We start from the raw sequence: 25,938 nt of genomic DNA on the forward strand, positions 1-25,938 counted from the left end.
AGGGCGGCTTCTCACTGAGCCTGCCAAAGAAAAGTGGCTTGCAATGTGGTTTGCTTTGCAGAAGTACTTTAAGTTCATGATTTTGTTGCTTTAATAATTCACACAGCCTGAAGCTGGGTATAGAAAAGCTTTAATCCATTTTCTAAAGGTCATAGATGCCCACCCCTCAGATACACAGTGAATAGAATTCCCTTAAAGTCTGTTCTCAACTGAATCCCTCTTTGATGTCAACACATGCTTGATCCTTTTTCTTATCTTCTGGCTTTATAAATGTTGGATTTTTTTCCCCCAAAATAAAGGCTACAAATACAATCCTTTGATATTAAGGTGCCATGGATATGTATTGCCCTTGTTTTCCCTGGGCTGCTCTGGGTCTCGCGAGGGCCGTGGGCAGGGGCTCGGGACACCATGGACCTGTCACATGCTGCCATGGCCCTGGCCCTTGCCAGGGGGCTCTGGAGCTGAAAATCTGCTTCGTTTGTAAATGGGCAGCATGGGCAGCTGAGAGGGGACAGCCAGGTGAGGGGTGTCCATGAGCAAGAGCATCTGCTGTTCAACTGTCCAGCCCTGGATGAGGGCAGGGTCCTACTGGCTGTGCTGGTGCCAACCAAGGGGTTGGAAATAGAGGATCTTTAAGGTCCCTTCCAACCCAAACCAGCCTGTGACTCTATGGTTTTTTTTCCTTCTTGGATGTTGCTCAGTTCTAAGTGTGTCATCAGTAAAGGCCACAGAAGAGCAAACGGCACAGAGTGGAAAGCTGTGGTGCTGATGTGGTGCAGCACTGCCTCTGGTCTTCTCCAGGCTGTGGGGCAGCAGCAGTGCAGTGCAGAGCAGCAAATGCTGCTGGAGGATTGCTGGTGACAGTGAGCAGTGACTTCTGCTGGAAGGAGGCCTAGGACGTGGTACTGCTCCCCACTGGGGACCTGTTTAGGGCTTCTGAAGGATCAGGCTTCATAAGACAGTGATTTATAGTAACAGCTGCCCACTTTGGGTATTATTGCATACCCAGTGCCATATTAACATTTGCATTAGAAACTGCCTGGGGTTTATTTCAGCCCACATCATTCTCTGTGGATGAGTCACACCAGTGTGGGACAGGCAGTGGGACAGGAGGTGGGACCGATGCTCCTGCTGTGGACAGGAGAGTGGTGCATGAGATTGGAGACTGGAAACACCTCCCTCCACCCAAGGACCCACTGATGGTCCCTGGCCACCCCTGCAGGTTTCTGCACGTGGGTGGGGACTTGGCCCAGGGCAGAGCAGGGTGGTGGGGTGGCATCAGCTCCCCTGGGGCTGCGTCCCCCATCCTGGGCTGGCCCCTTGTTTGTGTGTGGGGATGGTCCCTGCAAGGGGACACGCAGGGCAGCAGCTCCCAGGAGCTGGCTGTTGAGTGGGATGGCTTCACTTTGTGTGCCATACAGCTTCTCAGCTGGAGGGATGGCCTCTGGCCCTCCTGAGTCCTAACCCTGCTGGTCCATGGTCCTCAGGAGGCCTAGAGGAGAACGGGATGCTGGTGCAAATGGTGGCATCTGAATGTCCTGAGCTCACTGCAGCCTGCCCACTGCTTCACTGTGTTGTGTGTCAGGGGAAGGCTCCTCTCTCTTTTGCTGAAGCCTCCTCATTGGGTGAGGATGGCTTCTCTGGTGCAGTATGTGACACCATCTCTTTAGTCACAAACACACGTCCCTTCTCATTCAGCTCCTTCCTCAAACATGTCCCTTGCTGGGCTGGGGGAACAGGCTGGGTGTGCTGGCTGTGCCAGCTGCACGCTTGGAGCTGAGAAATGCTCTGCAGGTCTAATGCACAGCCAAGAGTGACATCTGTGCATGAGCCAACATCTCTGCTCTATCCACTAAAAAGCAACCCAGAAGATGTTTCCGTTTGGTTTGCTCCCCCACAGCTGGGAGATGTGCTCCACCTTGAGCTAGTGGAACTTCTTTGCTCCTCATCTGAAGTCTTGTTGTTTTCTTTTGTTGAGTTGTCTCTTGCCATCGAAGTGCACCAGCACCGAGAGGCTCTGTTGCCTGGTAGCCAGGGCAAAGCTTGTCTCTGCTAACTCGTGTAGCTGCAAAGCTTCCTTTGGTGTGATAAATTCCTGAGGATTCCCTGGTGTCTAATAATGCAGTTTAATTAATGATGGAGCCTTTCTGTCCTTCTGGATCTCTCTCTTTTGTCTGGTTCGTTTTCACAAAGCTGAGAGGAGCTTTCACATCTTGGAGAGGTCCATCTATCTGTAAAATCTGGCTGAAGGTGTCTGACAGCCCTTGAAGTCGGTAGGGGTGAGTGGGGAAAAATAAAATAATCCCACAGCCTCCTTTTCTTAGGAAATCCAACACAAGTGTTTTAATTCATGAGGCCACGGGCACCCCTGGGCAGTGGGTCTGGGTCTAATGCTGCAGCATCATCCCCCCTGCAGCCCTGTCCCCCCTGCAGCCCTGTCCCCCCTGCAGCCCTGTCCCCCCTGCAGCCCTGTCCCCCCTGCAGCCCTGTCCCCCCTGCAGCCCTGTCCCCCCTGCACAGCCAGCGCTGTTTGTGTGTCGTGTGTTGGCAGCGTGATAACCTGACACTGGTGACTGTGATGGTGGGAAGGGGGGGGGAAAGGGAAGAGCACAAGGGGCTGGACAGCCTGGCTCCCTGTTTCCTCACTCCTCCTTTCAGCCCAGCCTTCCTCAGGCCCTGCTCCCTTCTCAGGGCTCTCTCAGCCCTGAAGTCTCCCTGGGGTGCCATCTATGCTGCTTTCTTACTGCTATTTGCAAAAGGTTGTTAGTGGGAGGGAGCCTAGACAGCAGATCCATAACACAGCTTCTGCATGACATGTTTGTGCAAAGACTGTGAAGTTCTTCTTTGTTGTAAAGATTAGAATGATGCAGTGCCACCACAGCTTTGGCAGGAGGAGCAACTCCCAAGAGGCCACTGCTCAGCCCTGGAGGCTGGAGGCACCAGGCAGTGCTTGCTTAGGGGCATCTTTCCTCCCCAAAAGCCCCCGTCAGAGTACCACAGTTGTCTCCAAGCTTCCCAAAGTGACATTGGCAGTGAAATCAATGCCTGTCCCAATGAAGGGACAGGAAGGTCCAGCATGTTCTCATGCCCTTTTCAAAAGAAGGTGGTTTTCCAGTTGCTTGTGACTATGACAGATGTATGTTTGTTATCGCTAGTAACCAAGCTGTCTCTGGGACAGCTGAGGACCATGGGCTGCACCTTCTAGGACATCTTGTTGCCATATTCTCTCCCTGATTTTCCTTTACCACATTGTCTCTGCCTGGACTTGGTTGGACCTTCAGTTTGTGGTCTCTTTCTGCCAGACAAAACCCGTGCTGTGAGTCCTGGGTCTTAAGGTAGCGCAGCTTTTGTCTCCTGTTCCTGCAGGCTCTGCTGTTCCACTGCACAGCAGATTGGGAATAGCAGAAGGGGCATTGCAGCAGGTGCTGCCCAGAGGCCTCGGGGCCTGGCGGACCCTCTGCTAGTGCTCAGAGCACTTGGATGGAGGGGCTGGGGGTCCTCGGAGCAGCTGTGGTGGGTGGACAGGCAGTGGCTGGTGGCTGCTGTGCGGGAGCATCCTCAGCACCTGCAGGGGCTCCTCTGGGGCTGGAAGCGGAGGCAGCGTCCCCAGGTGAACCATGGGGCTGCTGCTGCCCATGGATCACACAACCACAGCATGTTGGGGGTTGGAAGGGACCTCTGAAGATCATCAAGTCCAACCCCCCTGCCAGAGCAGGACCAAAAAACTAGGGCAGGTCACTCAGAAGGGCATCCAGACAGGTCTGGAAAGTCTCCAGGGAAGGAGACTCCTTGGGCAGCAAGTTCCAGGGCAAGCTTGCCCATGGCTTGTGTCCCCCATATGTTACTGTGTATCCATCAAGCTATCTAGCTCTTTCCTGCTGAGATTCCTCCTACCTCTTACATGCCACTTTTTTCACTATTAGATTCTAACAACAAAACCTGCACACACACCCACACCCACACCCACCACTAAGCCACGCACATCATCTCATCTCCTGGTCTTTGTTAAGGAGCTCTTTTTGTGGATTAACACAGGCTGGGGGGTGGATGTCTCTGTGTCAAATGCTGACACTTGTGCTCAGAAGGGCCAGCGTAGTTCTGGGGTAAGGAGAACTGAAGGTCTGTGAGCAGTGGAGGAGATGTTGCTGCCTGGGAGATCTACAGATGCTGCAGGAGTGTCATGGGCTGCAGAGGGAGCAGGGCAGGGCAGGGCAGGGTGGGGGTACATGGTGTGGCTGCAAAGACACCCAACATAAATGTGTCATTGAATTTCATAAACTGTCATGTGAGGGCAAAGAGCAGAACAGTTTGCATGTGATTGAATTAATAACTGGAAATCTGGTTATTGCTCTTCTCACCTGACCCTTAAGAGAAGCCCCAGTGCCCAGCCATCAGCTGCCCAGGAGGCTGTGCTGGTCTGGGCAGTGGGTTCTGTGCTTGCCCTCAGTGCCAGGCTGGGCTCTGACAGTCTTGTTTTTAAAGTAAATAATAATAATAATAATAATAATAATAATAATAATAATAATAATAATAATAATAACAATAATAATAATAATAATAATAATAATAATAATAATAATAAAGCTCCCTGCTTTGCTAATGAGAAGTATCAGTTTCTGAGGGGCTGACACAGGACCAGTGTTTGCATCGCTGTGTGTTCTGACAAGCTGTCACTCAGCACACCCCCACAAGCTGGTTAACTGAACCACGAGCATGGAATCTTGCAGCATCAGATGCAGGGTTTGGCAACAACAAAACTGAAGCTGTGTTGGACACCAGAATCATCTACGGATCCTTACAAGCTGCAGTTGAGATGTTCTGTTAATGCTCGTAGTTGGACAATCCAATTACAAACCACTTAATGTCATAAATGATAAGGAACAATGTGCTCCATTCTTAGGAAACATGACTGTATCAGCATGATACAGCAAATATTCCTGAAGTGCTTTTATAACAGTTTATTAAAGTAAATATTGTCTGGCTTCACCCAGAGCTTTACATGGGGCCTACCCCTTTTGTTACTGCAGGCAGCACCACAAGTCAGGGAGGTTTGCAGAAGGACTTTCTCCTTTTCCTCACACTCTGATGATAAATCCAGCCAAGTGCAGTACCAGTGTTTGCTGAGGCACAGAAAACCTCTCTCCATTGCAGCAGATTGACAATTGCAAATGGCTTTGCTAAATGTTTTATACTTTTTTTTTTTATTCTTATTGACCCATTGCAGTTGCAATAAACTTTTTTTTCTGTATGATCAGGAATTCTACCTCCTGTGGGAAAACGCTCTGGAGGTGAACACACAAGATTATTTTTTAAAGAAAGAAAGAAAGGAAAGGAACAGAACAGTATTTATGAAACAGAAGTCTTTTGTGCTTTTCACTCTCACCTCCCATTTAGGTACTATTTATGTACAAATCCATCAAGAATCCTTCTGTTCACTCCCAGAGTTTCAGTAAATTATTGTGCTGTATTACTACTCTTGATCTAAAAATTTAGAGTGATGGCTAAAAACTCCTCTAAATAAAGGACAATGCAGTATAAAGTGCATATCTGCTCATGTTCAGCAAGTGGTGCAGTTAAACCAAACCACCCTGAAGGTTAAATAACAACCAACCAGTTCTTCAGAGCTGCTGTTGGATGGGTGCTGCTCAGCAGGGCTGAAGGGACATCATTGGCCACCAGCCCTCCTGCTCTGCAGCACAGCCCTGTCCCTGCTCCTTGCAGAGGTCCCTGTCCTTGCTCCTTGCAGAGATCCCTGCCTCCTGCTGCATCCCCAGGCTCTTGGCTCTGCTCAGCTCTACCTGATTTCCTCGGTAGGGAAATGTTTTCTAATTTTAAGGGGAATGTTTGCATAAGATGATTTTAGCCCCCTGCTGTTTTCTTTGGGCTTATCCAAGAGGGTGAGGTGTGCAGGGTTGTTCCTGGGCTGAGCACTCCAGTTGGAGACCTTTCTCAGCAGCAGCTGTTCTTCTGGACGACACCTCTAGGATTTACCCCGTGGCCCAGCAGTGCTGCTCAGTGGCATCACTGAGCTCAGGTGTTGATCTGGCCCTTCCTGCTGCCTCGTGCCGTGAATCCAGCGACGACAGGTTGCTGCGAATTCCACCTGCTTCCCTTGGTGGTGCAGAGCTGGATGGGGAGCTGCTGGCTCCTCTGGGCAGGCAGGCTGAAGTACAGTGATGGCACAGCTTGGTAAGTGCTGCCATAACATGCTCCTTCTTTCTTTTTCTAAAGAAAGGGTCAACAGTGGTCACGATGAAGTCCATCAGCAGTTAAGAGAGTTGTGCTAGGCATGCCAAGAGGTCTTAGCCACAAATGGTTGGTAATTCTCTCCTTTCCAAGATGATGTTTTATCAGTGGTACTTTTGCTGTTTGTATACTGTGATGGTTCCTTAGTATGGACTTCTTGGTGTCCCTCCAAGTGCGTTGTGTTGAGTTGTTACCGTTTGACTCAGGTGCGACAACAGCGCTCTCAATCCCCTCCCACCCAGGTAGGGAGGACAGAGAGAAAAAGAGAGAGACTTGGCTGGATTGAAAACTAAACTGCACAGCTTTAATTAAACACTAATGAATGATATAAGAAAATATATACAATTATATGCAAATATGTTCAGGTATGAGCAAAAGCTTCTCGCCTCCCCCCACCCCCAGCAACTCCCACCACACTCCCCTGAGCTGGAACAGTCCCGAGAAATCCCAGAGATGCTGCTGGAGAGAGCGGAGAGTGATGAGGGTCAGGAGAGCTGGAGCCTGGGGGTCGGTGGTGCTGGATGGACGGAGTCCTCCCCGGACGCCGGCCATGGACGGGAGAGAAGGGAAGAAGAAGAAGGAAGGAAGTTGTCTTGTGTGATCTCTGACCTTCCTCTGAGCTCACGTAGCTCTCTGGAATGGAACATCTCTGGCCAGTTTTACTGTCTGTCTAACTCAGCCTCCTACGGGGGAGTCAGAGATCTCCCCGTAGTGTCTGAGCCGGCAGAGTGAAGGTGCAACCTTGAAGCCCCAGCAGTTAGAGAAACATTCCAATGTCTTATCAGCTAGTTAAAAGAAAGCTTGCTGAAGGAAAAAAAAAAAGAAAATCAGTAGAAAGGAAAACTGGCTTGATCCTGGCTCAAACCAGGACATGAGTGTTGGGCATGTAGGTCAGAGATCACCTCCTATGAGGACTAGGTCTGAATTGCTCTTTTTCCCAAGGGAAAGATGCTAGGAATTTTAATGCAGTGTGAAAAGCAGGTGTGAACAGATGGGGCTATAATCTGGCCAGACTTCCATCTGGCCAAGTTACCTACATTAAACCTGGAGAGGGATGTTGGGGCTGATGGAGGAAGCAGTGCTGTGTGCAGCAGAGTAAGGGTGTGCACAGAGGTGTTTGCTGTTGAGTAACAGTTGTTCACAGTTATTTGTATTTCTGGCATTAGCAGACCCCACAGCTGATAGTACAGTTTGGGGATGTTCGTAGCTCTGGCATATTAGCTGCTGTTAATGAGCTAAGTGAGCTTTGCTTACCCCTGTGCTGGGAGACACTTGACAATTTCATGACATCTTAGGTACAAGCATCTGGGATGTGATGACTCTTATGGTTACTTTGCACTACTTTGGTGCTGGTGCCAAAAACGAGGACTCTGAGTGCAGAGGACCTTCACAGAGGAGATGTCTACCAGGGCAGATCCCTTTGTAGCAATTTGGTGGTAAACACATCAGTGCAATGACACAGGCTTCTGCCAATGAAAAATTAAGCGTCTGGCTGCGAGTGGCACTGTGTTCCTCCCGAGGGTTTTACACTGTGAAACATGAGTGTCTCCTTCTTTGTGGGTTAGAAACTTATACCTCTATTTATTTCCCTTGAACTTCGGTGCCCAGGAGGCATGTTGAGGCAGCAGCAGAGACACGGAGGCGTTGGGCCACATCGCTCCTCGTGCCACTGCTGCTTCAGGATGAGTGATGGGGTTTTTCAAAATAGCACAGTGAGTGTTCTTGCCTTGGGATCAGGAAAAGCTTCAACATTAATTTTCGTTCAGAGATTAAATAAAGCCCTCCATTCTTCATTGGGAATAATTAGGTTTCTCTCTGTTCCCAAGTTTTATCAAATACATTACTACAGGATCATTCTGTCTGCCTCTTAGACCAGCGTATAAAACAACCCAGAATGTAATCACGGTTGTAATGAAAGATGACTCCAAATACAAGGCTGGGATAGCAGCCGTAGGAGGACAGCCTTCCCATGGGAAGCCTTGTTCACTGTGGTTGTGTACTGGGGCCCAGAGACTCTTGCAAATCTGTGGAGCTGGAGTAAATGGTGGATCCAGGTTTGGATCCATGTTCTGAGCTGGAGCAAATGGTGGATCCAGGTTTGGGTCATCCAAAAGGCAGAAAGAAGACAGGTCATGGTGTCTTCAGGGATTTCTGCAGGTTGGTCTGATTTTCCATCATTCATCTTTAAATAATGTTAAAGCCAAAAAAGCTCAGCAGAGGTAAGAGCATGTGATTAAAGCTACACAAAGATGTAGGTGCCTGACAGCCTTTCTGTAGGAACGGGACAGCTCCAGAGCAGGTCTTGGATTGTCCTCATGCTCTCAGCAGAGCTGCCCATGCTGTGGGAAACCCAGTTCTCGTCCACCTGAGCCCTCCCCAGCCAGGCTCTGCTGCAAATCCAGCCCACCACACATTGAGATAGCTGCTCCAGGCTCTGGCCAAAGGCTGGCACAGATTGCCTACACCTTTGGTTAGAAAGTCAGTAAAGGCATCAGATTTTGAGCTACCTGTGTGATTTATACCCAATGATGGAGCTGTGTAGTGGGTGTGAAGAAGGGAGAGAGTGGAGAGTAAGAGCAAACAGCAGCAAAGGAAAACACTCCTTTTTAGTTTCTTGGGTTTATATGCTGTCACTTCTTTTGTTTTTCCAGTTCATTTGGATTATTGTCTCTCAGAGGGGGAAGAAGTCTGTGTTTTTTGGAGCTGCAAGTCAAATAATCACCCATATCCAAAACTCCATTATAGAAACATCTGGTTAATATCCGACGAGATGCTGTTTTCTCAGCGTGACATGAAAAGGAAGCTGAGCCTGAACCACCTGAAAGGGCCTTAAATCATAGGATTCAGAGCATGTAGATAACATCTTGCACTCCCCTCTCGTGAATTCTTTCAGGAAAATGGGAAAATATTCCAGGATAGACACCAGCTAGAGGAACTAAGTACCCCACTTGCTGTGTGCAGGTGCCAATAGGAGAGCTACTCCTGACACAGTTTCCATGTGCTGGTTGTGCCCTTTATGTCAACAGCAAGACAGAAATAAGGCTCATTCTCACAAAATATAAAACCTGTGCAAACCTGGCTTTGGCTTGTTCTGAGCATACTCCCAGCTGTACCTGTGAGATGTGTTTTACTTTCCTGCACATGAGCGCAGGCCGTGTTTGGAGATGATATAAATCCATACAGGTCTGGTGAGCTTCAAGGAGGTCTGTGGATGTGTGTGAGATGAGGACACAAGCACATTCTTGAGACTGCAGAGTTGAAGTTACTGATGAGTGGCACTCTGGGGTGCTGTCTTGAACATCAGCTTTGATTTTAGGTCAGAAAAGATTTTCATTTCTAGCAGAAGCAACTGAGAAAGGGATTTTTAATGGAAGTGTTGACATGACCTGAAAACACCAGCAGGCTTCATATGAATAAAAGTTTTATCAGCTACTGTTACTACTTGGCTGTAGCAAACAGCAGTACTGAGTTAAAGAGATTTTAATGATTTATGGTGCTTCATCAATCTTCTGATAAAGCATAACTTTTCAGAAGGGAAAAGGTAGTCGAGAGGCTGCACAAAAACCATCTCAGGGCGTGAAATGTAGTGAGGTGTTTGGAATCGAGAACACAGTCAGCTCTTGGTGATATGAGGGCAGGTTTGTTGAGTGGGTTACCTCAGCGTGGTTCCTGAGGATTCCTGCCATTTCCCATGCTCTGCAACTTGGCACCTTTTAATTGGCTTTACACCCAAGCAGGTAGGTTCTGGTTCCCCCCAGGAGCACCGGAACACATGGAGGCTGGACCAAGTGATGCCGTGGGCCTGATCCAGCCCAGAGGCACAACCAGAGCTGGAGAGACATGGAATGGTGGAGGAGGGTTGGGGTCATGGCCAGCAGCCACCCCCTGCCTGCCCATGTCCCCAGGCTGGTTTGCCAGTGTGGCTCCTTGCCGGGCTGATTGGCACGGGGGCCAGGGCTGCAGATGTCCTGTTTTTCTAAATGGGCCTTTGTGTGCTGGAGAGAATGGTTGGGAAAAACACTGCCAGAGACACTGCTGTCAAAACTGTTCCCAGAACAAAGGTCTGGTTAATAAGCTGCATAATCAAGCAGTGAAGGTTTTTCATTGTTTCAAAGTATGTGTTCAGGACCAGACAGTATTGTCGTAACATGTCCCCGCTGAGCCAGGGGTGAGTGGTGTGTGGCTCTGCAGCCCCCCTCCCAGGGCTTTGCCCCCTGCCATGGTGGCACACATGGCTGCTTGGATCACCCCAGGTGCAACGGGGTCCCTCTGAGTCACACCAGACTCGCTGGGCCACTGGCATCATCAAAGGAGCTCTTCAAGGGACAGGTCTGAAATCTGCTGTCTTGCCCAGAAGGACCAGCCCTGGGGCTGGTGAGGGGCTGCACAGACTCCTGCAATGCCAGCTGCATCTTGGAGATGTTGGTGCCTCTTCTGGGCCTGTTCTTGTCAGGTACCTGCCCCTGGATGGGGGCACTGGTGGTCTTCAGCCCCAGCCTTTCCCCTTGCATCAGCTGATATTCCTGTCCTGTGCATCGGGTAATTATTCATTTACTTTCTGTTCATCATCCCCCCTGCCCCAGGCACACAGCTTCCTGCTCCCAGAGCTGCACTTCCAGCTGTGCTTAAGAAAGCACATCTGTCTGTCTGTGCTTCGTTGTTTGCTCATTTCTGGGCGTGGGGAGAGGAGAACATCTGCAGAACTGGGCAGGGTTGCTGGGTGCCCAGGGCCCAGCTGCCAGGTCACTGCTTTATCAGCCAACACAACTGTTGCCTTTTTGAGAACCCTCTTGATTAGATAAATCTGATTTGATACATTTGAGGTGATTTTTGGCAGAGGCTGTCAGCGTTTCACGCCTGAAACTACCCGTAACTCTCGTGCCTTTCTGGCTTTGCAGCAGGTGCTGTTTTCACTGGCACCCAGGGTGGTAATTATGGGGATCAAAGGAGTTTTTGACTGAGGGAGTGTCCCCAGGGGATGGCTTTAGCACAGGACACTTCCAGTCACTGGTGGCCCGCAGGGGACCCTTGGCTGGGCAGGGAGGAGTTGGGTGGGGACCTTTCCTGGTTCCAGGGGGAGCCCATTTTCTGCAGACAATGGAGGAGGAGATGGACTTGTTACAATCCATATGGGAGGTGGTTCTTTCAGCAGCAGAACAGCCATTCGCGGTTCATACTAAACCCTGTCTTAACTGCTTTATTGTGTCCATTTGCTCAACAAGCTTATGCTGGTTTGCAAGAAACCAGCACTTGTGACCTTCCTGCCTTTCTCTGTGGGGCAGAACAGGCTGTCCCTGCTCTTGCCCCCTGCCTTGGCAGCCTGACCCTGCCTGAGCACCCATGCGTGGTTTCCAGCCCAACTGGAGTGACTGGTGTCTAACCCAGGTGTGCCCCAGGAGCCCAGTGGCTGTGCTGGCATTGCTGGAGGTGTGCTCAGCACATGCTCACGTGGCTCCAGCATGTTACCAGTTCTTTCTCTTTTCTCCCCATTTCTGCTGTGACATTTAGTGATCAAAAGTGAACTCAGTTCTCAAAAAAAAGCTCAAGCTGTTTATACGTCATAGTAAGTGCCTTCTTGTTGCTTCTGGTCCCTCAGAACCAGCAACTTGGCTCTTCCTGCTACAGAGGCTGCACAGCTCCCATTTCCTCAGTGTCCTTCCCTGAAGCAGAGGCTCTTTTCCCCAGGCAGTCCTGAAGCTACGAGTGCTTTTGGAGGCCATGGGCAACTTTATGCTTCTCATGTCAAGCTTCAACCTTGAAAGTAAAATGGCAGCTGTATAGATACTGGGGAAAACGGGAAGGGATTTGGAGAGAGGACAAGCCCTGCTGGTGGTCTTGCTGGGGTCCTGCCCTGCTCCAGCCTGTGTCCCAGGGGGACCTGATGCTGGGACATGGTGCTGGTGACCCTGACTGTGTCTCACTGAGCTGGCACAGCAGAAGTGCTGCAGGCTGGGCTGGGTTTTGCCCAATTCTCCATCTCTTCTGCCCTGCCATGCTCAGGCAGTAGTGGTGCCCTGTCCCCAGCCACAGGAGGTGGTTGGTGTTGGAGGTGACTGGTTTTTATTTTGCTGGGTAAAAGCTTAGGGCCAGATTCTGGCTGTGCTTTTGCTCATGATAATTCCTCATTGCTTCCCGGGTTGGCTTGTTTTGGAGAGCTGAAAACTGCAGCTCTGGGTGATTAATGGTTAGAGAGCACTGCTAGGATCAAATAGGCTCTGTGAAGGGATTGATGTGTCATCCCAGGTCACTGCCATCTCCTGAAGGACCCCTGACAACTTCAGTGCTTTTCATCTCCTGAGAATGGGGAATACAGAGACTTTTTTAACCATTTCAGTGCCTCACTGTAGTTTTGGAGCTTTTCCACACTGGAACTCCAGACCTAAGTGCCCAAGGGGAGTCAGCAGAAGCTGGAGGAGAAATCAGCATATGTGGGTAAGGTACAACCACTCCAAATAAGCCTTTTGAGAAGAAAGAGCAGTGGGTGGCTGTGGTTCAGTCTCATTTGGGATGAAGGTGGGTTGGTGTTGCAGTAGTGCTTGCTAATGTTGAACCTTGACTCTAGTCTGAAAACAAAATCCATGGAATCCGGCTTTGTGCACTGGGATTCCTGGTGGCTCTCAGTCCAGGAGGTGTCTGTGTGTGCAAGGATGGCAGAGTATTTGTCTTGTCTTGCAAAGGCAGAAGCCTCTGAGAGGTTCAGGAAGAAAATGTGCTGCTCCCAGTGGGGAAGCACAAGGAGGGTCTGGTGCACCCTGCTGTGACTGTTGGTATCCAAGGGGACGGTGGCGTCCTGCAGGATCGTGGCTGCCTGGATTTGAGATGACATCTGCATTTGCAGAAGGAAAAAATAATCTTCATGCAGCCCAGATCAAGTATTCTCAAGTGTTTATCAGCTCTGCAAATCCTGCCCAGCATGCAAACTACTTGCTTTTGTTTGAGCCCAGACAAATTGTGCTGGCCCTTCATAATTAGTTGGAGATAAGTCAGGACATGCTATTAAATGATTAGATGACCTTTCATCTGAGTGGGGATTTCAGCCCATTCCTTCAGAATCAGCAGGAAAAAAGTTATTGGATTCTAAAGTAGAAAAGCCAAAGGTGAAGAGATAGCAAGTCGGACTGGAAAATGTACAGAGCAGCAAAAATTTAGACAGTTGGGGAAAGTACCCCAAATTAACAAGACCAGAAGAAACTTCCAAAAAGGACATAATGTCTGAATCCCCTGGACACCAGGAGACACCCAAATCCCAGCTCTCTGTTTCCATGCCAATTTACACCACCGCTGGGTAGAAAATAGAAATAACACTTGTAAGCAGCAGCAGCTCAGTGAGTGATGCAGGGCAGTAAGAAGCCAAATAATTCCTGGCATGTTATGGACTTTGCTTCAGCTTTTGGTGATTAGTCCATGGTGTGAGGAAGAATAAGGTTTATCCTGAGGCTTTATCCTCAGGGCTTGTGTGAGAGTGTGAATGAATGGTGTGTATGCTTCCTACTGAGAGAGCGAGGTTCATCCCTGGAAATCACAGTGGGGGTGGTAGTAGAAGACAAGATAGTCAAAAGTGTGAGTCCCTCAGATGTGTTCTACTTATTTAAGCCAAGTATTATTTGTTTGGTTTGTTTGGTTAGTTTGGTTTCTAAACCTTAAACTGTGGCCTGAGATTTGAAATTCTTAGTGTTTCCCCTGGCTCAGCTGGAAGCTGGTGACAGCAGCCACCACCAGGCTGTCACCAGGGCAGCTGTTCAGTGCTGCGCTCCAGAGCCTGCTCTTTGTTCATTCTTCTCAAATTAAAGCTGCTGCCTTTGTCCCCCTCTTTGAGGCAGCTCTGGACACTTCTGTTTGTGTGTTGTGTTTTTAGATGCTCACTCTTACCTTAAAGAAAGGTATTTCCAAGCCAAGAGTCAGTTTTCCCCACCCGTTCCTTTTTCAGTCTCACCGTGTTAGTGCCTTCTGAATCAGTGTGATAGCTGGGTGAGTGAAGGCCGAGATTGTCCCAGATGAGATGAGAAGAAGCTGCCAGCTATGGTGACAATACAGGCATTGTCATCGTCCAGGGCCCCATATTGTGAGGTGGAACTGGGAGATGTTCAATGCTCCTCTCATGTCCTGAATGGCAATGTGGGCTCCCAAGCCCCCGTGCCTCCAGCGCCGTGGCAGCGAAGGCAGCTGAGCACGAACCACTTGGCAGCAGCTGAATGTTCAGGGTATCTGGGACTCTATTAAATCTTTTATGTGCCATGTCTTGAGCAATACACTGCCAGCTGATGCCTGCCTTCTGCTTTGCAGATCTGGCAGCATTACATACAATTTTTTCTAATGGCTGTATTTAACCACTGAAAATTCCCTTTGTGTGGGGAGGGACAGCACATTATGCAGAACGAGGATAAAGTGGTGATCTCTTCTTTCTCCTTTCTTGTGTTGCTTCACATTGTCGAGCAGCTCGAAAATGGATGGAGATTAATTGTAAAAGCCACTCTGACTTGTTCCCAAGTAGATGTTTACTCCATCCCCAGGAACAGATGCAGAAATGGAGAAGCACAAAAAAGAAGAGATACATGTTGGGGCACTGACGTGTCTGTGCTTGGGATGTGTTTCTGTAGCCAGGGGGTTTACCAGGGCTTCTGGCTCCTGGCACAGGACCTGAGCAGCCAAGCCTGGCCAGGGCAGCACCAACACTGGCCCCAATGCCCACAGGTGCAGGACCCCCACCTCCTGCTTGTCCCTGCCAGCCTGGCCTTCTTGGGAGGCTTGGCTGGGAAGGGGACGTTTCCATCAACACCCACATTGTTTTTTTCCAGAAAACAGAGAAGAGAAATTTCCAGAGTCCCTGAAACTGGCATTGCTTTGTATGTAGGTGATGCTGTTCCATTGCAGAAAACTATTTATTATGATTACAGAGTACAAGAAGTTTTCATCATTTTCTCATTTATTATACGAGGTTTTCTTTTTCCCTGCAGAGAAACAAGAAGCGAATGACGTAAATACAAAAGCAATACCTGTTCAAGATACTGCAAGTCACAATCTAAAAAAGATAAATAAATTTAGAAATTAATGGGCTTCTAGCCATAATGGGAAATAAACTGACATCAGGAGAGGATGTCGTTCAGTGCCTGGAGGGCTGTTAGTCAAAGGCTTGTTTATAGTGAAGTTGTGTAGCAATGACCATGTTTTAAAGGGATATTGTTGAGTCTTTTCTGCTCAAAGAATTGACAAAATGTGTTTTTTCCCGGTTCATTAAATGTAGGGCCAGTTTAATCTGCTTTAGGTTGGCTCTTGCAGGGGTGGGCAGCTGGCAGCAATGGTTGGGTTGGGGACCAGTGACCCCGTGTCCTGGGATGCTGTGGCCAAGGGGCTGAGCCCGCTCAGTGCCAGCTGCTGCCTTGGGGCAGGCTGTGAGGTGGGCTCAGGGGCGATTGCCCAGGCCAGGCTGCCCGAGCAGGGGGCCCTTCCCATGAGGTGTGAGGAGAGCCCAGAGTTACCCTGTCACCTCATCGTCTGTCCTCACCCTCACTACACCACAGTCCCCCTCATTCCAGTGAGCATTGCTAATTGGGGTGCTTTGATCAGGCTAACGATAGCCACTTACTGGTTTGTCACCTTCCTGCTGTAGCGTGTCCTTGATGACATTATGTTGTGAGCCATCAGCACCTGCAAGTGGTTTTTAACGGCAGGGCTTTCAAAGCCCAGCAGAGTCCGGGGCTCCCACCTGTCAGAGGTGTTTTGTGTGCCCACAGGAGCTCCTGTTCCTGGCTCCCACATGCTGTTAGTGTGACTTGCTCCTGAAGGAGCCCCTGCAGCTCCACACCAGCACCCCCAGACAAGCCTCCCCTGGACCAGCACCCCCTGACCAGCCTCCCCCTGCTGCCCCAGAGCAGGGCTGTGTGGCCAAAATGCCAAGTTATTTCTTGTTCAAAGTACATACATCTGGGCATTGTTGTCCTGGTTTGAGCCAGGATGAAGCCAGTTTTCCTTTTACTGTTTTTTTTTTTCCTTCAGCAAGCTTTCTTTTAACTAGCACCAGTGCATTCCAACTAAGACTGGTAACAGTGGAATGTTTTTCTAACTGCTGGGTCTTCAAGGTTGCATCTTTCCTCTGCTGGCTCAGACACTACCGGGAGATCTGTGACCCCCCGTAGGAGGCAGAATTAAACAAACACAGGCATGTCTAATAGTTTAAAGGGGACACATGTAGTTATACCAGATGTAGAAGTTTCACTAGTTCATATAAAAGTAGTTACCTTGCTAACGAACTAGCTCTTTTAACTGGAGTTCCCTTGGTAATTAAGGCATGACTCTCCCTCAGAAGTGCTGAGGGGGGCACAGCAGAGGCAGTGCCGGCTGGAAACCTGGAATCACTCTCTTCCAACCCCCTTGGGATTCTTTTGAGCTCCTGGAGCACAGCCTTGTGCAGCTGCGGGACCCACCGCCGGAGGCTGGTGCCAGCGGGTGTGGGCAAGGGTGGGCACGGCTGGGAGAGGAGCCCCCTGAGAGCCCACAGAACATTTTAGTAAACCTCTCTTTTCCCTCCCCCTCTGTGGTGCTTCAGGTGTGCATTGTGCAGAAGAGAGACACGGAGAAGATGTATGCCATGAAGTACATGAACAAGCAGCAGTGCATCGAGAGGGACGAGGTGCGCAACGTGTTCAGGGAGCTGGAAATCCTGCAGGAGATTGAGCACGTCTTCCTGGTCAACCTCTGGTGAGCATCTCCTCCCTGCAGGAGGGGAGGTCCTCAGGAATCAGAAACATCCCTGGGAGCATCCCAGTGAGCTGCCACAATGGAAACCTTACCCAAAAGCAAGGATGGGTTTGTCTGCTGCACACACATGCGAGAAATTGAAATGTTGGGAAGTTTTAATGTAACTATTTTTAGTGACCAGTTGCTGGAAAGAAGTTATGAGAACTCTTCAAGTTGTCAGGTGCATTGCCTGTTGCTGGAGAACAACTAAGGGCAAAAATGTGCTTCCCAGCGTGTTCACTGGCCAAAGAAAATAGATTCCTTTAGAGCTCAGATGTATCATCATCCAATTTCACACAACAAATTACAAATAGTGCATGATATCCTATGATTGTTGTTTGGTTTGGGATGAGTCCTCAGCAGTCAGCCTCATGACCCTCTCCCAGACCTTCTGCCAGGTGGTCTGGGTGCTCCATCCTCTCCCTGCCTCCCTTCCTGTGCAGGGATCTGGAGATCCCCCATCTTCACCCTCAGTCCCCCAGCACACCACAGGCTGCTGGAGGGAGCTGGGGCAGGAGCACCACAAGATCCTGCTTCCGTGGGAGACAGCGGGTAGCAGACATGACAGGTTGTCTAGAAGGTGCAGGGCTGTGCATCTGCAGGGCACAGGAGCTTCCTTCGGGGATCACAAGGCTTACCTTGCTCTCCAGAGGTGTTTTCCAGGGGAGGCTCCGTGCCTGGGGTGCAGCTCCCTAATTTCCCCAGGACAGACAAGGGCCCGAGGCAGCAGTTTTCCCAGGGGAGCTCCCGCTGGGCAGGCTGAGCCCAGGGCACCTGCAGCCCCTCCTGCTCCCGGGGCAGCCTGGTAGGCTGGGAGGATTTCCACAGTTCAGAGTTTTATACCCAAAGTGATGGAAGTTGCTAATACATCACATCCTCTTTATTGATGCAGAATAGCCAAACAAGTTAATATTTATTTTTTCAGCATTTTGGCAACTACAGGTTTTGTTTCCAACAGGTAATGCAATTCTTCAGAAAACCTGCCCCTGTAGCAGATTTTTCCCTGTCAGCTCGTGTTTTCAGAACAAGCCTACGTTTAAGGGGAGAGCAGAAGAGTGTGATTCATAAGTATTATACAATCCCACATCCTCTTTCCTCAGAAATGCTGTCACCAAATATAACAATGGAGTGTTGGTTTGTAGTGTATCCTCGCTGCTGTCAGTCTCCTGCGGGATCCACTGCACATTTAGGGAGGCGTTCTACTCTACACTAAATAGAAATTGCTTTTTCTGGGCTTTATGGTTAAATTAGCACTTGTGTTTTCTGATTCTTTTTCAGAACAAGCAGAGCTATTTTAAGTACAGGTTTATCAGATTGGTCACGATTGAAAAATGCAAAGTTTCTCTGAAGTGACTGGCTGGCAAAGCCCTGAGATCTGCCTGAGGCTCTGCCTGCTGGGGAGGTCACCTGGCAGCACTCAGGTGCAGTGGTGGCTGGGTGAGGGGGGCTCCTGAGGGTACTCCCCACTTCAAAAGGAAGCATTGCTTGGGGCAGCAGTAGGTTAAAAGCCAGGAGAGCTAATTAAAAAGGCACCTCAGCAAAGCTGGCAGATGCTGAGAGTGGGGATGTCTGCAGTTGTCTCTGGAGCAGTGTAATTAGGAGAGGGACAGAGCCTGCCTTGGCCTTGCCACTCAGTGAGAGCCAGCCTGCTCCCTGACCCTCCTCTGCACCCACAGGTACTCCTTCCAGGACGAGGAGGACATGTTCATGGTGGTGGACTTGCTTCTGGGTGGCGACCTGCGCTACCATCTGCAGCAAAACGTTCAGTTCACGGAAGAAACGGTCAAGCTGTACATCTGTGAGATGGCCCTGGCTCTCGACTACCTCCGGAGCCAGCACATCATCCACAGGTAACCCTGCAGGAGCTGCCCCTGCACTGCTGCCCGTGGTGCTTCCAGGTGGGTCATGCTGCCCTTCCGGCCACCAGCACTGCTGGTCCTGAGCACCCTCCAGACATGGGTCCTGCTGCCCCGTTGCTCAGGGGCAGCCTGACACTTCCTTGGGGGCTGATGGGACCTTCCAGGGCAGGTTTCAAAGCAATCAAGAGCTTCACAGAAACAGGCCCAGTATTGTGTTACTAATTTTCCTTAGAAATTATGCCTGAACGAGTCAGATGCTCCCACTTTTTTTGCCCAGTTGCCCAGGAAAAGCTATTTCTAGTCCATAAAATGGACTTGTTTCATGTCAGGGTATTTTTGGCTTATTTGTTCCTATTTTTTGATGAATAAAAAAGTTGCAGGTTTTTTGTTGTTGAGTTGCATCCTTGATCTGAGATTTAATCTTGCTGTAACCTTGTTCCTTTTCCCAGAGATGTAAAACCAGACAACATCCTCCTCGACGAGCAAGGTAGGATCTCTCTGCCTTGCTTTGCCCTCCTCTTTCATTCAAGGGACAGATCCCTTAGTCTTGAATACTGCCTGTCTTGTTAGCTGGAGAAAGTGTGGAAAAGCCAGTGTTGTAATGCCTGGGAAGATGCACCCAGGGCAGCCCCGTCCTCATTCCCCCTCCTGCTTCACCCCACTGCCTCCTGCCTCCCTCTGCCCTGGCACACAGGTCCCCTCTGGTGGGGTTTAGCATGACGTGCACTTGCACTTCAGGATAGTTCTGATGTCTTCTAGAGGATGGATCTGGGTAGAGCTGGAGGAGGAGTTCAGGAACCTTCATGAGAGCATCACTGGTAACGTTGACTCAGTGATCTCCATGGGAGAAAAGTGGTAGGAGGTCCTGTAGTGGCCTCTGCTCCACTAGCAGATCATTTAAAATGAAGACACAGTCTCTCAGAGTATAAAGGCCAAACACAAATGGGACAAAGGACATGTAGGAGAGGATGTCACAGGACAAGGCAGCCTGTCATTTGCACACCACTTTCATTGCTGCCTTGTAGGTAGAGAGCAGAGAGTAGCCTCCAGAAGTGCAGGTGGGTGGGCACTGGATGCCAGAGTGGCTTGAAAGTAATGACCTTTGCTGAATATTAACCTTCAGTCCTGATGACAGGGAAAGTAGAAACTGAGAGAAAGTGTTCCAGCACTTTTTGAAATAGCTGAAAGATTTCATTGTGCAGAGTTTGAGAGGTGTAGTTAGAGTTTCATTCAGCTGACAGGTCCCATTTGCTGTGGTCTGTATGGAGTGACAACGAGTGTTTTAGCTCCAGGCCTGGGGGGCAGTTGCAGTTCCAGGCTTTCCTCAAAGGCTGCTCAGTAAGACCAAGGCATTATCCTATTATAGTGTTTCCCTGTTGTCTTCTTCACTGGCTGTAAGTTCTGGCTAGAGCAATTTGACCAGGTGCTGGAGCGAATCTAGGTTACTAGTTTGCTCCAAGTGCGGATTAAAATCCAGACCCAAAGGTAGCTCCCATTCAATCTCAGGGCAGCCTGAGATCCTGGGAGAGCTCCAGGATCCATAGCAGCTGTCTGGTGGGGTCTGGCCCTGCCCTGCCTGTGCCCGAGCTGCATGGCCGAGGGCAGAAGCCAGTGAAACCAGTGTATTCTGACTGCATTGCCACTGTTCTGTGCTGCAATTAATTCCTTCTTAACATGTGTCTTTGTTTAAGGTCATGCACATTTGACAGATTTTAATATTGCAACAATAATTAGGGATGGTGAGAGAGCAACTGCATTAGCTGGAACAAAGCCATACATGGGTAAGAAATAATAGCAGTTTCTTACTTCTGTGTTTCACATTTCAGCATGCTCACTGCAGGCTGCCTGACAGCCCGTGTCTGAATTAATTCAGCACATTAGTGCATGTGCCCAAGTCATTCAGTGGGGTTGCTGGAGAAGTGATCCTGCAGAGGGGGGATCCCTCTGTCACCTCCCATCCCTTCCTGCCTCCCTGCTGGCCTCGCACTGGGACGGGCTGTGTCCCTGGCTTGGTGTGCAGGTGTGGTGCTGCTGGGCTGCAGCTCACCCTGCCTTGCAAAGCCTCCCTTGGGCAGACACTGGGCTTCCCAGCTCCAGAGGGACAGGGATCTACTTGAGAGTGTCCAACAGAGGCTATGAGGATGATTGAAGGGACTGGAACACCTGCCTGATGAGGAAAGGCTGAGAGACCTGGGACTGTTTAGTCTGGAAAGGAGAAAACTGAGGGGGAATCTAATTAGTGTCTCTAAATACATGGGGGCATCAAGAAGGGAGGGACAAGCTCTTGTCACTTGTGCCCTGTGACAGGACAAGGGGCAGTGGACTCAAACTTGAGCACAGGAAGTTGTACCTCAAGATGAGGAAGAACTTCTTTCCTGTGAGGGTGACAGAGCCCTGGGACAGGCTGCCCAGAGAGGCTGTGGAGTCTCCTTCTCTGGAGACTTTCAAGGCCTGTCTGGATGCCTTTCTGAGTGACCTGCCCTAGCTGGTGTGTTTGTGTGGTGTTTTTTGTTTGTAGAGTTTTTTGTTGGGTTATTTTTGTTTGTTTGTTGGGGTTTTTTTGTTGTTGTTTTTTGTGGGTTTTTTGTTGCTGTTTTGTCCTGCTCTGGCAGGGGGATTGGACTCGATCACCTTCGAAGGTCCCTTCCAACCCCTGTCATGCTGTGATTCTGTGACACTCACAAAAATAAGCGTCAGCTTTACATACTGACTTAGCTGGAATACTGCAACATGACAAACTGAAGTCAGCAAATAACCCGTTGTGTTTTGCCCTTTCTGTTCAGCCCCAGAGATTTTCCACTCCTTCCTGAACGGCGGGACGGGCTACTCCTTTGAGGTTGACTGGTGGTCGTTGGGCATCATGGCTTACGAGCTGCTGCGAGGCTGGGTAGGGCTCCCGGGCCAGCCGGGCTCTCAGGACGTGCTGTTGGGGTGACTGCAGAGGGGAAGGGGGTTTCATCTCACCTCCCCATTTTCCCCCACAGAGGCCATATGACATCCACTCCAGCAACCCTGTGGAGTCGTTGGTTCAGCTCTTCAGCACTGTCAGCGTTCAGTACTCGTCTGCGTGGTCGAAAGAGATGGTTGCTCTGTTAAGAAAGGTGAGTAGTTCTGCTGGTTCACACTGAGCATCACCTCAGGGTGTGCAGGACCAGCTGGAAAATTTTCAGCATAGTTATAAATAATGTAAAATTGAAATAGGACTAATTTTTATGACTTGGTTCAGCCGTAAGCACTGAATAATCTTGTGGTTTTTTTATTCATGATCCCTGTAGTAAGATATGTTATGGTTGATAGCAAGGAAGGGGAAAAGGCTGGGTTTGGTGTGACAGTCAGATCTGCTGCTGGGCCGAAGGGTGGATTTGATGTGTTGGGCTGTGGGAACTGCCAGGGGGTTCCTATCCATGGGATGGTCTGCAGCTCTCCTAGTGCTGCCCATGGGAACACTGTTGGGTTGGTGTGGAGGCTGTTAGCTTGGGAGCTCAGGAAAGGAGCTGATGAGTGTGTTCTGGAATTATACACAGGGTGCTGACAGCCAGTGAGTGACTCTTGGGTGCCCTTGTTGCCAAGAAGGCCAATGGAATCCTGGGGTGCATAAAGAAGAGAGTGGCCAGTAGGTCAAGGGAGGTCATTCTCCCCCTCTACTCTGCCCTGGTGGGGCCACAGCTGGAGAACTGCATCCAGTTCTGGGCTCCACAGCTCAAGAAAGACAGGGAACTGCTGGAGAGAGTCCAGAGGAGGGTGATGGAGATGACTGGGGGACTGGAGCATCTCCCTGATGAGGAAAGGCTGAAGGAGCTGGGACTGTTTAGCCTGGAGATGAGAAGGCTGAGGGGAGACCTTACTAATGTGTACAAGTATCTAAAGGGTGGGTGCAAGGAAGATGGAGGCAGGCTCTTCCCAGTGTCAAAGCAAGGGGCAATGGGCCCAAGCTGGAACATGGGAAGTTCCATTTAAATACGAGGAAAAACTTCTTTACAGTGAGGGTGACAGAGCCCTGGGACAGGCTGCCCAGGGAGGCTGTGGAGTCTCCATCTCTGGAGATATTCAAACCCCCTTGGATGCAGCCCTGGGTGATGTGCTCTAGGTGACCCTGCTTCAGTGGGAGAGTTGGACTAGATGATCTCTAGAGGTCCCTTCCAACTCTTAACAACTCTGACAGTTCTGTGATTCTGTGACTGGGGTGTAAGTTAATGTTGGGTGGACAATTTGCATGATCAGATGCTGTGTCAATGAGGAGCAGGCTCCTGGTGGTGCCTGCAGCGGCGCTTTCGGCGCGTTGGCATTGCCATCTGCTGGGCTGCTGGCATCGCTGGGGCTGGCATCTTCCCCGAGATGGGTTTTTGACTCTCTGGTTTCACAGCCTCCAGAACAAGAGGGAATGGTTTCAAGCTGCAACAGGGGAGGTTTAGACTGGACATTAGGAAAAATTTCTTCACAGAGAAAGTGGAATAGGCTTCCCAGGGAGGTGGTGGAGTCACCATCCCCGGGTGTGTTGAAGTGTTGTTTGGATGTGGTGTTAGTGGAGATGTTTTAGGGGAGAACTTTGTAGAGTAGGGATGATGGTTGGTCTTGGTGATCCCAAGGGGCTTTTCCAACCTGAATAGTTCTATGGTTCTATGAACATTTTCCTAACATATTTTTGGTTTTTTTCTGTAGTCTGCTACCTATTTCCCGAGACAGAAAGGATGCTGAGTGGCCAGACCAGCTGACGGCATCCGAAGGCAGCTGCTGCTGGGCCCCTTGGCTTTCTCCACCGACGGGAACACTTTTCTCTCCCCAGCTGCTGACGGTGAACCCCGAGCATCGCTTTTCCTGCCTGGCTGATGTGCAGACCTCAGCCTACCTGTCTGGTGTGGTCTGGAGCGACGTCTGCGGGAAGCGGGTGGAGCCAGGCTTCGTCCCCAATGTGAGTAGGAGCCACGGGTGCCCGGGGCCGCTTCCCCTGAGAGGAACCACTGCATTCAGCAGGGGCGTTCCGACCGAGAAGTAGTTCCTGAGTGTGTTGGCTGTGAGGAGGAGCCTCTGCTGTGCCTGTTGTGCAGTGCTGTGTTGTGTGTCCCTGCAGAAGGGCCGCCTGCACTGTGACCCCACCTTCGAGCTGGAGGAGATGATCCTGGAGTCCAGGCCCTTGCACAAGAAGAAGAAGAGGCTTGCGAAGAACAAGTCAAGGGATAACAGCAAGGACAGCTCACAGTCTGTAAGTGCTTTTGGGGCCAGCTGGGGAAAAAGGCTGCGTAATTTGGTGGTGTATAGCAGGAGTCACTGCCCCAGTGTGGTGATTGCAGGTTTATTTTGATAAAAACTTTTACCCAGGGAAGTCTTCCCAGCAGCCAAACGTTCCTCTTCTGTAAGTTCGATAAAACCCTTTCACAGTAATCTGTACTTTGGAAAATAAAACGAGGAACAGAGGTCTGGGCACACTGGTCAAGAGCAAACCTAAAAAAAATGACACATCTGTGTGACCATCACCTTTCTGAGAGGTGCTGCCCCGTGTCTGCAGCAGTTATTGGTGGGGTGACAGGGCAGTACTTTATCCAAGCACTGGGGATGGCCACGCAGAAACATTCAGCCATTAAGTCCCTGTTTTGGGTCAGTGTCCTGTGTTCTCTCTCTCCGTGTGAACCCTGTGTCCCGGTGAGCCCCAGGGCTCTGCCAGGCTCCTGAGCCAGGTGAGCTCTGGCTGTGCCTGCTGGAAGTCACCCTGCTTTTATATCCCTGGGGAGGCAGATACAAGAATCTGGGTTTTACAGAGCAACATCCCAGGAGTATAACCATCTCCTTAGGCAGCAGAACCAGACCTCGGTCCTGCAAGACCTGAGGCTTTGTAAGCTCTGTGTGTGCCAGTACAGTGTGTGTACTGCTTCCTGCTTCCCCAGCAGTGCGTCTGAGCTGCCCTGATCCCAGACCAAGGCAATGAGCATTGCTGTCCCAGTGAGGTCAGGACTGTCCCCTGTCTGAGAGCAGCAGGCAGTGCCAGGCAGGATTTTGCTGTGCTTGTCTGCACCAGTTAACTGCAGTGGATTCCTCCCTCTTCAGCGGGAGCCGGTGCTGCGATCAATGAGGCTTCCTGTAAATGCTGGGGGATAAATTGGGAAGCAAGGGGGGGAAAAAAGCAGAACAAGCATATTTGCAAATGTCTCCGAGAGTTTGCTGCCAGGAGAGCTAAGGGCACTTTGCCTGCCAGGGCTCAGGGCCCATCACCAGCCACGTGGTGGCACAAGGGCTGGGCTAGGTTTGCCTGGGCAGGGGACAGGTGTCCCTGCTTTGGGCAGAGGTAGGACAGCAGCATCCAGTTCAGAGGAGGCTTCTGTGCCCAGGAAGAGGATCCAAGAGATGAAGCAAAGGCCAAAAGTGGGAGGTATGGGCTGCACCCAGCCCTGCGTGCCTGCAGGCCTCCTGCCCCCAGCCTGCAGCCAGCCTGCAGCTGTGCAAGGCCTCACACTGCTGCTCCCCCCTGTGCTGGCTTTGGGCTGGTCTCCCCACGCTGGCGTTTCCTTGCTGTGGGCAGACAGCACTCCCAAAACCAGGATACACGGATAAACACCTTATGTTTATCTGGAAAACTGTGTGCTCTCTTGGTTTCATGGAAACCTGTGCTTGCTGCAGATGAAACAAGCTGCCAGTGACAGCCATGGAAGTGATGGGCTCTGCTGTGCCCGTCCTCTGGGTCGGCTGGTTTCTGGTGGCTGAGGGGCCCTGAGCTGCCAGGCTGTGCAGGGATGAACAGATGCTGTGGGCAGGGGTCTGTGGGCAGGGGTCTGTGGGCAGGGGTCTGTGGGCAGCGCTGCCATGCAAATAGGGCAGCTTATGCATATAATGTTTTTCTTCAACAGGAAAATGACTATCTTCAAGAATGCCTTGAAGCTCTCCAGCAAGACTTTGTCATCTTTAACAGAGAGAAGTGAGTGTGGGACTGTATTTCTTAAGGAAAAAATACTCCTTTTCCTGACCTCCCTTTGGGATCAGAGTGCCTGTGCCTGACAGCTGGGAGTATCTTGCTGCTGGCTTAGCCCTGGGGGACTGTCGTATGTCTGTATGAAGAGCAGTTCCCACCAAAAAGGGAGATGATAGATTAGGAATTAACAATCACTACCAT

The 25,938-nt window shown here is 50.3% G+C and overlaps 1 protein-coding gene across 4 annotated transcripts in view; it reads left to right on the top strand.

Annotated features, from left to right (window-relative positions):
* Positions 1-25,938, top strand: part of STK32C (serine/threonine kinase 32C) — a 67,878-nt gene that overhangs the window by 37,764 nt on the left and 4,176 nt on the right. For 3 of the 4 annotated variants that reach the window (XM_051618332.1, XM_051618331.1, XM_051618335.1), the window contains 9 exons: positions 16,790-16,941; positions 18,657-18,830; positions 19,289-19,326; positions 20,531-20,620; positions 21,623-21,726; positions 21,824-21,940; positions 23,623-23,748; positions 23,908-24,039; positions 25,676-25,743. In XM_051618332.1, coding sequence (XP_051474292.1) covers positions 16,790-16,941; positions 18,657-18,830; positions 19,289-19,326; positions 20,531-20,620; positions 21,623-21,726; positions 21,824-21,940; positions 23,623-23,748; positions 23,908-24,039; positions 25,676-25,743 — 1,001 coding nt within the window. The remainder of the gene's footprint in view (positions 1-16,789; positions 16,942-18,656; positions 18,831-19,288; positions 19,327-20,530; positions 20,621-21,622; positions 21,727-21,823; positions 21,941-23,622; positions 23,749-23,907; positions 24,040-25,675; positions 25,744-25,938) is intronic. The other variant, XM_051618334.1, reaches the window with a different exon arrangement.

The sequence above is a fragment of the Apus apus genome, chromosome 4 (genome assembly GCF_020740795.1).
Source record: "Apus apus isolate bApuApu2 chromosome 4, bApuApu2.pri.cur, whole genome shotgun sequence".
NCBI classification, from domain to species: domain Eukaryota; kingdom Metazoa; phylum Chordata; class Aves; order Apodiformes; family Apodidae; genus Apus; species Apus apus.